The 12,500-nt window shown below is 48.6% G+C and overlaps 1 protein-coding gene across 6 annotated transcripts in view; it reads left to right on the forward strand.

Annotated features, from left to right (window-relative positions):
* Window positions 1–12,500, forward strand: part of mark4b (MAP/microtubule affinity-regulating kinase 4b) — a 242,384-nt gene that overhangs the window by 115,684 nt on the left and 114,200 nt on the right. For all 6 annotated transcript variants that reach the window (XM_041179273.1, XM_041179276.1, XM_041179275.1 and 3 more), the window contains exons 4-5: window positions 4,437–4,485; window positions 9,290–9,355. In XM_041179273.1, the coding sequence (XP_041035207.1) occupies window positions 4,437–4,485; window positions 9,290–9,355 (115 nt within the window). The remainder of the gene's footprint in view (window positions 1–4,436; window positions 4,486–9,289; window positions 9,356–12,500) is intronic.

The raw sequence follows: 12,500 nt of genomic DNA on the forward strand, positions 1-12,500 counted from the left end.
TACCCTTTGAGCCACAGCTGTTGATGTAAATGTTGCCTACATTCTGATTTGCTAGTGGACAATCTTTTCTTGGTAGTGTCCTCAGCCCAACCATCTTCAGCTGCTTCACCAATGACCCTCCTTCCATCATAAGGTCAGAAGTGGGGGTGTTTGCTGATGATTGCACAATGTTCAGCATCATTCACGACTCCTCTGATACTGAAGCAGTCCATGTCCAAATGCAACAATACCTGGTAAGTAACATTCACGCCACACATGTGTCAGGCAATGACCATCTCCAACAAGAGAGAATCTCACCATCGCACCTTAACATTCAATGGCATTGCCCTCACTGAATCCCCCACTATCAACATCCTGGGGGTTACCATTGACCAGAAACTGAAGGGACTAGCCATATAAATACTGTGGCTACAAGATCAGCTCAGAGGCTGGGAATCCTGCGATGAGTAACTCACATCCTGACTCCCCAAAAAAGCCTGTCTACCATCTACAAGGCACAAGTCCGGAATGTGATGGAATACTCTCCACTTGCCTGGATGAGTGCAGCTCCAACAACGCTCAAGAAGCTCGACAACGTCCAGGACAAAGCAGCTTGCTTGATTGGCACCCCATCCACAAACATTCACTCCCTCCACCATCGATGCACAGTAGCAGCAGTGTGTGTACCATCTACAAGATACACTGCAGGAATTCACCAAGGCTCCTTAGGCAGCACCTTCCAAACCCACAACCACTACCATCTAGAAGCACAGAATCACAGTGCAGAAGAGACCCTTCGGCCCACCAAGTCTGCACCAACACGTGAGAAACATCTGACCTAACTACCTGATCCCATTTACCAGCACTCATAGCCTTGAATGTTATGACGGTGCCAAGTGCTCATCCAGGTACTTTTTAAAGGATGTGAGGCAACCGGCCTCCACCAGCCTCCCAGGCAGCGCATTCCAGACCCTCACCACCCTCTGGGTAAAAAGGTTTATCCTCACATCCCCCCTAAACCTCCTGCCCCTCACCTTGAATTTATGTCCCCTCGTGACTGACCCTTCAACTAAGGGGAACAGCTGCTCCCTATCCACCCTGTCCATGCCCCTCATAATCTTGTACACCTCAATCAGGTCACTCTTCAGTCTTCTCTGCTCCAACTAAAATAACCCAAGTCTATCCAACTTCTCTTCATAACTTAAATGTTTCATCCCAGGCAACATCCTGGTGAATCTCCTCTGCACCCCCTCCAGTGCAATCACATCCTTCCTATAATGTGGTGACCAGAACTGCACACAGTACTCCAGCTGTGGCCTCACCAAGGTTCTATACAACTCCAACATGACCTCCCTACTTTTGTAATCTATGCCTCGATTGATAAAGGCAAGTGTCCCAAATGCCTTTTTCACCACCTCACTAATATGCCCCTCCACCTTCAGAGATCTATGGACACACATGCCAAGGTCCCTTCCTCAGAACTTACTAGTGTCATGCCGTTCATTGAATACTTTCTTGTCAAATTACTCCTTCCAAAGTGTATCACCTCACACTTTTCAGGGTTAAATTCCATCTGCCACTTATCTGCCTATTTGACCATCCCGTCTATATCTTCCTGTAGCCAAAGACACTCACCCTCACTGTTAACCACCCAGCCAATCTTTGTGTCATCCACAAACTTACTAATTCTACCCCCCACATAGTCATCTATGTCGTTTACATAAATGACAAATAATAGGGGACCGAGCACAGATCCCTGTGGTACGTCAGTGGACACTGGCTTCCAGTCACTAAAGCATCCTTCTGTCATCACCCTGTGCCTCCTCCAACCAAGCCAATTTTGAATCCACATTATCAAATCACAGAGCAGAAGACGCCCATCGAGTCTGCACCGACATGTGAGAAACACCTGACCTACCTACCTAATCCCATTTACTAGCACTTGGCCCATAGCCTTGCAAAGCCTGCACAAGGGCAGCAGATAGATGGGAACACCATCACCTGGAAGTTCCCCTCTAAGTCACTCACCACCCTGACTTGGAAATATATCGGCCGTTCCTTCACTGTCACTGGGTCAAAATCCTGGAACTCCCTCCCTAACAGTACTGTAGGTGTACCTACACCACATGGACTGCAGCGGCTCACTACCACCTTCTCAAGGGGCAATTAGGGATGGGCAAGATACACTGGGCCAGCCAGCGAAACCCACGGCCCATAACTGAATTTTTAAAAATCCCTCCTTCCTGGGACCTGCCAAGATGGGGAGGAAGTTTAATAGTATCAGAGAAAAATAAATAAATTCCCAAATGACATCAAATTTAAGCAGCTTTCATTCAAATCCAGGCAAGACCTCTTTCCAGGCGAGGAACATATTGTTCATATTGCACTCAAAATACTGGAAAGCGCACAAAATAAGGTGTCAAATATCAGCATTGGGATTATCACAGTGCCTGTCTCCTTGTCAAAAAATAAGTCTTGTATTAACTGTCGGCAGTTATTTTTAATTTTTTGAGGTTTTAATTAATTGAGCGGCCGGGATGGTGAATTCAGGCGAATGTCGGTGACACCAAATTGGAGGGTGTCGCCAACACTGAGGAGGATGGCGACCAACTTACCTCAGGGAGGGCATTAATAAACTTGCAGCAGGGGCAAATAATTGTCAAATGGAATTCAACGCAGATGAACGTGAGGTCATCACATTTTGGTAGGAAGAATGGGGAGGTCGCTTGCTCCCCGGGAGGTGCGAGTCTAGGTCGGGTAGTGGAGCAGAGTGCGAGTACTTTAATCACTAAGCGGTCGTACCACAGATTAACAGAGAAAGCAAATCAATCACCAGGGCTTTACCTCTTGAGGGATAGAGTTGAAAAGTAGGGAATTGGTCGGAGTGAGTAGTATAGATGTGTTTAAGGGGAAGTGAGGCAAGCAGATGAGGGAGAAGTAGGGTCACCAACTGTGATTAAATGTATTCCTGGAGGTTCCATCACATGACTCGCCCCCACACTCCAGCCATTGGTCGGCCAACGCGTCCATCCTTGTAAAATAAAAACAAAAAAACCTGGAAAAACTCAGCAGGTCCGACAGCATCTGCGGAGAGGGAGACAATTGACGTTTCGAGTCCGTATGACTCTTCATCAGAACTAAGACATATAGAAATGAGACGAAATATAAGCTGGTATAAGGGGGTGGGACAGGTAGAGCTCGATAGGGGGCCTGCGATAGGTGGAGGCCAAGAAGAGACTGCCAAAGATGTCATAGACAAAAGGACAAAGGGGTGTTGATGGTGGTGATATTATCTAAAGGAAGTGCTAATGGGGACATTAAGGGAAGCAAGCTAGTGGCAGATGGCCCTAGTGGGGGTGGGGTGGGGGGAAGGGATCGAAATGGGCTAAAAGGTGGAGATGAAACAATAGATCAAAATAAATTTAAAAATAGGAGGGAAACTTGTGATCTACGGCCTTCCTACGCCAATTGGAAAGCAAAAAGACTCATTACCCAATTGGATGATGCTTGACTATCAGCCAAACAGCCTTTTCTCCCCCATTTTCAACATTTTTATATCTGGTAAAAAAGAAATATTCAAAGAAAAGTTTTTTTTTTTAGTCTATCTTTTTGATTGTCCCGATGATTTTTCTCTAGGGCTGCACACAGCAGTGTCCTGGAGATTGATATTCAATTCCTGCAGACTCCAGGCCAATCCTGGAGAGTTGGCAACTCTAAGGGAATAGTTGATTATACTAATAGATTTAGAGGAGAAAAGTAGGGAGGAGGCCAGAGGGGAACATAAACACCAGCATGGACTAGTTGGACTGAATGGCCTGTTTCTGTGCTGTAATCCTATGTAGTAGTTCGGACATCCCAGATTGAGGATCATTACAGACACAATTGGATGTTAAGATGGGAAGGGGTTAGAGTAATGGAGCGATGGGCACCTTTAACTTTCCTGAGCCTTTTATTTTTCATAAAATGTCGGTATATGAAAGATTTACCTTTTTACCTGGGCCCTAAGCTCTCAAATACCCACCCTGAACCTCTCTGCCTCTCCCTCCTTCTTTAAGAGGCTCCTTAAAAACCTACCTCTTTGGGGTCATCTGCCCTAATACCCCCTCATGCGGCTGATGTCTCATATTTTGTTTTACGGTGTCACTGCAAAGGTGCCTGGGGGAGGGTAGGGGGGGGGCTTAATGACGTTAAATATGAGTTGTTGTTACTGCGGTGGGGCCTAGTAAGAAGGACGTGTTAATTCGCTCTCTCTGATGGCAAGCTCCTGACATCACCATGGCAACGGGCTGTACCAGACGGCACTGATGGCAAACGGCCATGTGTTGAGAACCCCAGTTGGCACGGTTTTATGGCCAACTTTGACGCTTCCTGATTGGCCTCCATCTGATCTCTGCTGTCTTCTATGGTGTTGCAAATGCTGTGCCAAACACTCCCACTGTTTTCTTTCTCTGTTTCAGCTTTTCAGGGAAGTGCGAATTATGAAGTGTTTGAACCATCCGAATATCGGTGAGTGGCGGGGTTGGGGGTGGGGGGGGGGGGGGGGGGGGGGGGGTGGAGGGGGGCATATTTTGTTTGTCTGTATTTCCCTCCTCTTCCAGTTCTCTCCTGGTTGCCCTCACCCCCCACCCCCCCCAACCCCCTGAATATGCTGAATCCGGCTGGGAGAATAGGCCGTGCATTGCAGCCCTGTACTTGTCTGATATCTGCCCGCAGAGGAGTCCCTGGTTTACGATTAGGGTTGTGGGCCATGTCTGATTTCTCTTCCCTACCGCCCCCCCCCCCCCCCCACCCAACCCCATCTCACCCTTAACCCAACTCCTCCTGGCCCCAGGTACACAGAGCTCACATCTGTCACCTCCCCAGGGGCTAAACCTGTTACCCTTCGCAATCCAAAATCGAAGCCACCAGAAAACCATCAGAGTTCAACAACTTCAGAACATGAACTCTCTCCTCCATCTTTACCCCTTCTTTAATCCAATTTTTAAAAATTCCTAATTATATTTTTATCCTTTATCCCCAACAGACCCTGGCCCCTCCCCACACAGGGCCATCTGTCACTTGTTTTTATGTTGTTCTTTCACAGAGCGCTGACCCTTTCTTACCTTTATGCCACCATCAGCACCACCTTTAGTCTTTAACACTCCCATTAACACTCCCATCGTCTTGTGTCCAAGATGGTCAAATTTCTCCTTGGCTCCCACCTATCCCTGGCCCTTCTATCATGTTCCATCTGCTCCACCCCCTCTTAAACTGCATAAAACCCATCACGTTTCTACTTCTCTTGAAGCTCTGAAGAAGAGTCACACGGACTCGAAACGTTAACTCTCTCTCTCTCTCTCTCTCTTTCCACAGATGCCGTCAGACCCCGCTTGAGTTTTTCCTGCGTTTTCTGTTTTTATTTCAGAAAGCCACCTCTGTTTGCTCTTCTCTTTCTGTGTGTGTTACTGCCCGTGTGAAGAGTTTGTGGTGTTGAGTAACTGGACGCAGTGGCCAAGAAAGTGATGGCAACTATTGTGCCGGGCATCAGCTCATAGGAACTTGCCTTTGTTTTGCTGACCCTGAGCTACCACACTGCAATTTTTCACTTAACATGTTCCTCCTCCTATGTACAAACCCTGGTGCCAAGTTACGAGAATGTGCAGCACAGAAACAGGCCATTCAGAACAACTAGAGCTTTTTTTTTAAATTCATTTACAGGATGTGGGCCTCACTGGCTGGGCCAGCATTTGTTGCCCATCCCTAATTGCCCCTTGAGAAGGTGGTGATGAGCTGCCTTCTTGAGCCGCTGCAGTCCCTGTGGTGTGGGTACACCAACAGTGCTGTTAGGGAGGGAGTTCCAGGATTTTTGATCCAGCGACAGTGAAGTCTGTACTAATCTGAGTCTCATCTCCTTCCGTTTACCTCAGCTGAGCCTCTCAGCATCTCTTTGCTCTCGTGTTTATCGAGTTCCCCTTAAATGTGCTTAAGCTATTCACGTCCTCCACTCCCTGTGGTAGCGAGCTCCACATTCTCACCACTCTCTGGGTAAAGAGAATGAACGAGGCCTGAATTCTTGATTGGATTTATTTTTTAAGTTATTTTATGGGATGTGGGCGCTGTTGGCAAGACCAGCATTTATTGCCCATCCCTAATTGCCCTTGGACTGAATGGCTCGCTAGATCATTTCAGAAGGCAGTTAAGAGTCAACCACATTGCTGTAGACCTGGAGTCACGTGTAGGCCAGACCAGGTAAGGATGGCAGATTTCCCTTCCCCAAAGGGGCATTTTGAAACCCAAGAACGAGTGGGGTTTCTACAACAATTGTTTCATGGTCACCTGAGGATAGCTTTCAATCTCAGATTTTATTAATTGAATTGGGGATTTGAACCCATGTCCCCAGAGCATTAGCCTGGGGCCTCTGGATTACTAGTGCACCGATATTACCACTGCGCTACCACCTCCTCATATTCACTGGGTCACTGTTCAAAAATAAGGGGGTCACCCATTTAAATCTCCCCTTTAAGACGGAGATGAGGAGAAACTTTTTCTTTGAGGGTAGAGAGTTCTTGGAAATCCTTCCCTCCAAAGCCAGCGGAGGCGGAGTCTTAGGATATTTTTAAGGCAGGTTCTTGATAAACAAGGGGTGAAAGATTAGCGGGGCTAGGCAGGAAGTTACAATCAGGTCAGCCATGATCTTCTTGAATGGAGGAACTGTCTCGAGGGCCTACTCCTGCTCCTATTTCCTGTGTTTGTATTCATTGGTAACTGTTATATCTATGGCCTCTAGTTCTTTCCTACCAAGTGAAAACGTTTTCTCTATTCTTACTCTAGTATAATCTTAAAGACCCCTTTCAAGTCACTCTCCAGTTTGGGGCAGGCTTGAAAGACCAAATGGCCAACCCCTGTTCCTAAGGCCTATGTTCCTGTGTCCCTCCCATTTCTGGAGAAATGAAACCAAGAGTCTTTGTAAGATCCAATCCGAACTGTTGCTTTCAACCCGGGCACTGGACCTCAGGAAGGATGGATTGGTCTTAGCAAAGAATGCAGTGCAGAACCCTCTGATTGATGCCAGGGTTAAATTGTGAGGCTTGGTTGCATAAACTTGGCTTCCCATTCCCTTGAGTTTAGAAGGTTGAGGTTTGATCTCACTGAGGTGTTTGAATCATAGAACCATAAACATTTACAGCATGGGAGGAGGCCATTCGGCCCATCGGTCCACACTGGCCGACAAGGAGATAACCAATCGAATCCCTCTTTCCAGCTCTTGGTTTATAGGCCACGGCACTTCGGGTACATATCCAAGTACTTTTTAAATGTTTTGAGGGTTTCTGTCTCTACTACCTTGTCAGGGAGTGAGTTCCAGATCCCCATCACCCTCTGGGTGAAAACCATCCCCCCCCTTGATTTCCCTACAAACCCCCTCCCTCTTACCCTAAATCTATGGCTCCCTGGTTATGGACCCCTCAACCAAGGAGAGTAGGGCCTTCCTATCCATTCTATCTAGGCCCCTCATTATTTTATAAACCTCAATTAAATCTCCTCTCGGCCTCCTCTGTTCCAAAGATAACAATCCCAGCCTATTCAATCTATCCTCATCCCTAAAATTCTCCATTTCCGGCAACATCCCCTTAAATCTCCTCTGTACCCTCTAGAACGATCACGTCTTCCCCAGAGTGTGGTGACCAGAATTGCACACAGTACTCCAGCTGTGGTCTAACCAGTTATTTATACAGTTCCAGCATTGCCTCCCTGCTATTCTATTCGATACCCAATTGGCCAATAAAGGAAAGTATTGCTGGTTCATTCCTCAGGGCAATGCCTTGACCAATCAGAGTCAAGTTGCCTGGTGTAAAATTTCAAACAATGGCTTGGCAGTTAACTGTCAGTCACCATATACTTGTGCATTTTCCATGGCAATATCTGTACCAATCAGATTCCACTTGCCAACCAATCAGCACTGTCTTCACATACAGTATAAAGTTGCTGCTTCCCCTGACATTGGTATTCTTGCGATTGACCTGATGAGTGCAAGACGAAAAGCTTCGACAAAAAAAGAAATTCCACCTCATCTCGGTCTTAAAGGTATGACCCTTATTTGGAACTATGCCCCAACCATTAGTCAGCCAACATGTCCATCCTTGTGACGTACGGCCTTCCTACGCCAATTGGAAAGCAAAAAGACTCATTACCCAACTGGATGATGCTCGACTGTCAGCCAAACAGACTTTCTTTTCCCATTTTCAATATTTTTATTACTGATAAAGAGAAACGTTCAAAGACTTTTTTTTTAAAACCTTAATGTCCCGATGATTTTTCTCCAGGGTTGCCCACAGCAGTGTCTTGGAGACTGATCTTCAATTCCTGGAGACTCCAGGCCAGTTCTGGAGGGTTGGCAACCCTATGCCTTCAGGGATCTGTCAAAGTGCGCTCCCTGTCCCTCTGCACTTCGATAAGGGAGATTCAGTAGGTTAGAGACAGAGAATCTATTTCTTCAGGTGGGCTGAGTCCAGAGCAAGAGGTAAAGTGTTAAAACTAGAGCCAGGCCGTTCATTGGTGAAATCAGGAAGCACTTCTTTACTCAAGGGCCCATGGAAATGTGGAACTCTCTCCCCCCAAAACACTGCCGAGGCTGGGCTGGCGGGGAGGGAGAATCAATTGGAAATCTCAAGACTGGGAAGGACAAACTATTGCCGGCTAAGAGTATCGGGGGATATGGACCCGACGCAGGAAAATGGAGCTGAGGTGCAGAGCGACCAGGGCCTGATTGAATGGCGGAACAGGCTTGGTGGGGGGGGGTGGTGCTGAATGGCCTCCTCCAGTTCCTCTGTAACACAATGGGAATGCAGAAGAGAGTTTTAATTCGTTCACGGGCATCGTTGACTAGGCCAGCATTTATTACCCATCCCTAATTGTCCTTGTTCACAGGGCATTTAAGAGTCAACCACATTGCTGTGGATCTGGAATCACATGTAGGCCAGACCAGGTAAGGATGGTAGATTTCCTTCCCTATAGGAACCAGATGTGTGTTGATGACAATCGGCAATGGTTTCGTGATCATCATCAGACTTTTAATTCCAGATTTTTATTGAATTCAAAGTTCATCATCTGCCCGTGGTGGGATTTGAATCCGGGTTCCCAGACCATTACCCTGGGTCTCTGAAATACTAGTCCAGTGATAATATGACTAGGCCATGGGATCGGGGAAACTTGGATCTGGTGAAGGAAGGGGAGAGTTCAAAGGGCAACTGGCCGTAGTAATGTTGAAAAAAATAGCCTGTTACACAGAGCGAGTCTGGCCAATCTGATAATTGTTTATAATTTTATTTTGTAGTGAAGTTATTCGAGGTGATTGAGACGGAAAAAACCCTCTACTTGGTTATGGAATATGCAAGTGGAGGTAAGCTGGAGCCTAACTCGATTTTTCACTTGGAAAGAACAGATCGAAATGTCTCCATTTAGAGCATCACTTTGGCCTTTTTCATAGTGAGTTCTTATTGGGAGTGCAGTGTTGCCAACTCTACTCGGGCCTATCCCTGGAGGTTTTGTCAATGAGCACCCATCACCAGCAGCCCCCACCCTCACCCTCTCACTATTGGTCACCTGACATGTCCACCTTTGTGGAGCCCCACACAATTGGATAGCAAACACTCTGCTCATTACCTGATTGGATGAGTTTTAACTAGTTTGTCTTCCCTCAGTGCGACACTGGCCTAGGTTGTAATCTTGACCTGGTACTTGGTGCAGTTTTTGGCACTGGGACTACAGCCTTGTGCAGCTCATCCATTCCCGATCAAGCGTTCTCCTTCTTCTGCTTTCATCCTCTCTTAACTATTCGAAATGATGTTACTTAATTCTCAGCCTCATGAATATTCAGGCGTATGTAAATCAGACGCTGTCACCGCTCTCGGTGAGTTGGGCTGTTCGTCAAGTCTTCCGGACGTGCAGATTTGCCAGTGATGTCAGACGGTCTCCAGGGAGACGCCATCTACCAATCAGAATTGCCATCTGCTTGCACATCCCTTGTGTGGGCAGCCAAAAAAAAAATGTCAGCCTGTGGGCGGGGAGCCACCACCCTGTGTGCCAAGTCAACTGGCAGCGAGAGGGTAACGCAACCTCCTTGGCTCCTGTTATTTGATCTTGTCTCCACGAATGCCAACTCGCTCGGCGCAGGCAGGGACTCGAACCCAGAACCTTTTACCCAAACAGTGCGGCTCATGGCTCTGTTGTTGTTATTGTTATTGGTTGTGTGTCACCCAGGCACAGACGCACCAGGCGTAGAGAAAGGGGGGAGGCGGAAGACTCCAGATGCTCGGCAGAAGGCCGGAGGCAGCATGTGGGAAAAGGAGGGGTGGGGGGTGGAGGCGGTGGGGGGGGGGGACCTGTTTTGTTTTGGCGCCAAGTCACGGGTGGGAGGGGACACGTGAAGGGGCAGCAAGTAAATTGGTCCAGAGAAACCTGACATGAGTTTCAAGCCATTAGGATCAAGTTTGTTCATCCACGTGTCTTACTGTCGACATATCATCACTGCTGAAACCCTTTAACAAGAGGCTGACTCTCCTAGGCCACAGCCTGGGACTGGCTGCCATGGAAACGAGGCCCAAAAAGATGTGCGGGCCAGACCCGCATGATAAATCAGCCAGGCCTGTCACTTTGATTTGACAGTGTTACTGAAGAAGCCAACGCTCAACATTCATTAGTCGGATAGGAATCCATTTCGCTGCATCAAAGCACTAATCCTGCAACTTCGCTCGCTATCAGTTTCATCTGGGGGTCTTTTAACCCCGGATTTCCTCCCCCACCCCCTGGTTCTGGTGGTTCAGATACTTGCTGAGGTTACAGTACTCCTTGGGATATCATTGAAGGTGGCAGGACGACATCCTGGGCTTTATTTACAGGGGCATAGAGTACAAGAGGATGGAGGTTATGCTGAAATTGTATGAGACACTAGTTCAGCCTCAACTGGAGCATTGCATCTAGCTCTGGACGCCACACTTTCGGAAGGATGTGAAGGCATTGGAGAGGGTGCAGAGAAGATTCATGAGAATGGTTCCAGGGATGAGGAACTTCAGCTATGGAGATGGACTGGAGAAGTTAGAACAGTTTTCCTTGGAGAAAAGGAAGTGGAGAGGAGTGGTTAGGGTCTGGAATGCGCTGCCTGAGAGTGTGGTGGAGGCAGGTTCAACTGAAGCATTCAAAAGTCAATCGGGTTATTGTCTGAAAAGGAAGAGTGCGCAGGGTTACGGGGAGAAGGCGGGAGAATGGCGCTGGGTGAATTGATCATTCGGAGAGCCGTTGCAGCCACGATGGGCTGAATGGCCTCCTCTTGCGGTCTAACAATTCCATGTAATCCTGTGGTAAGAATTCCTGAACCAGTATCCACCCAGCTCACCACCTAGCATCCTTGGCAGTCACATGATGCAACAGTAATGAAATGGTTGACTAACTGTGGCCATTAATCGCTTACTGATTAGCCTACGACAGACCTAGATACAAGGGGCTGGATTTTTACGGCATGTTTGAAGGCGTGGGCCTTCAGATCGTCTTCCTGCCCCACTCTGCCCCTTCCTGTCTCCCTTTTTACCCATGGGAGGGGGGAGGCCTACACCAGGTGAATAGCCCGGCACCTTTTGCTGTGCAGGCTGGTGTTGGGAGAGGGTGGGGGGGGGCAGGGAATCTCCTTTTGAGGGGGTCCCCCTGCACCCATTGGAGACGCACCCCCTCCTTACCACCCCCCCTCCGTGCCTCTTTGCTAGGGTCTTCCAGCCAGGCCCTGTCGATGCCCTGTTCTCACCCCGAACTCCGGCTCCATAACCCCCTCTTGTCCAGGAACTGGGTGCAGTTCCAGCGCTAGAACCTGGCGCTGCCGGGACTAAAGAGCTCGGGGCCAATCGGATTGGCTGGCAGCTCTCTGAGGTGAGACTTCCTCCCCCCCCACCCCCCAAAGTTGGTGGCAGAAGTCTCACCCTGGTCCAATTAATACCTGCCTCCAGCGCCGAAATAGCTCAGGGGTAGCTGGCATTTTGGTGGGCGGGATCCCCCTGCCGACGTTTTAGTCGGGGTGGGGGAGGGTAATGGAGAATACGGTGCCCCATAAAGTCCAGCCCGAGGTGAGGGGAAAACCCCTGGGGTGTGAGGAGCTTTGGGGAATTATAGGTCCAAAATCACTTGTTCCTCCCAAGCACACTACACTCACCACACGTTGTGTCTTCCCCATTGCTGGAGCTGCCACTAGTGACATTCAGTCCCAAGGGGTTTGACAGGATTGCTCTACACAGAGCCAGCATGGACTGGATGGGCAGAACAGCCTCCTTTTGTGCCATGATGACTCTATGACCTTCAGCCCCGCCACATCGACCCCACCACATTCCCGCCATTGGCCACCAGGCCTGGCGGTGTCCTGCCTAGGCCCTGTGGGTGAGTGGTCTCTTCGCTGCCTGATTGGCCGGCGGGTCTAGAATCATCCAAACGGTCCTTAATTGTTCGCAAACACCTCCCCCCCCACCCCCCCCCCCCCACCGGCCAGGGAAATCTGGACCATTTGC

The sequence above is a fragment of the Carcharodon carcharias genome, chromosome 34 (genome assembly GCF_017639515.1).
Source record: "Carcharodon carcharias isolate sCarCar2 chromosome 34, sCarCar2.pri, whole genome shotgun sequence".
In the NCBI taxonomy this organism is placed as follows: domain Eukaryota; kingdom Metazoa; phylum Chordata; class Chondrichthyes; order Lamniformes; family Lamnidae; genus Carcharodon; species Carcharodon carcharias.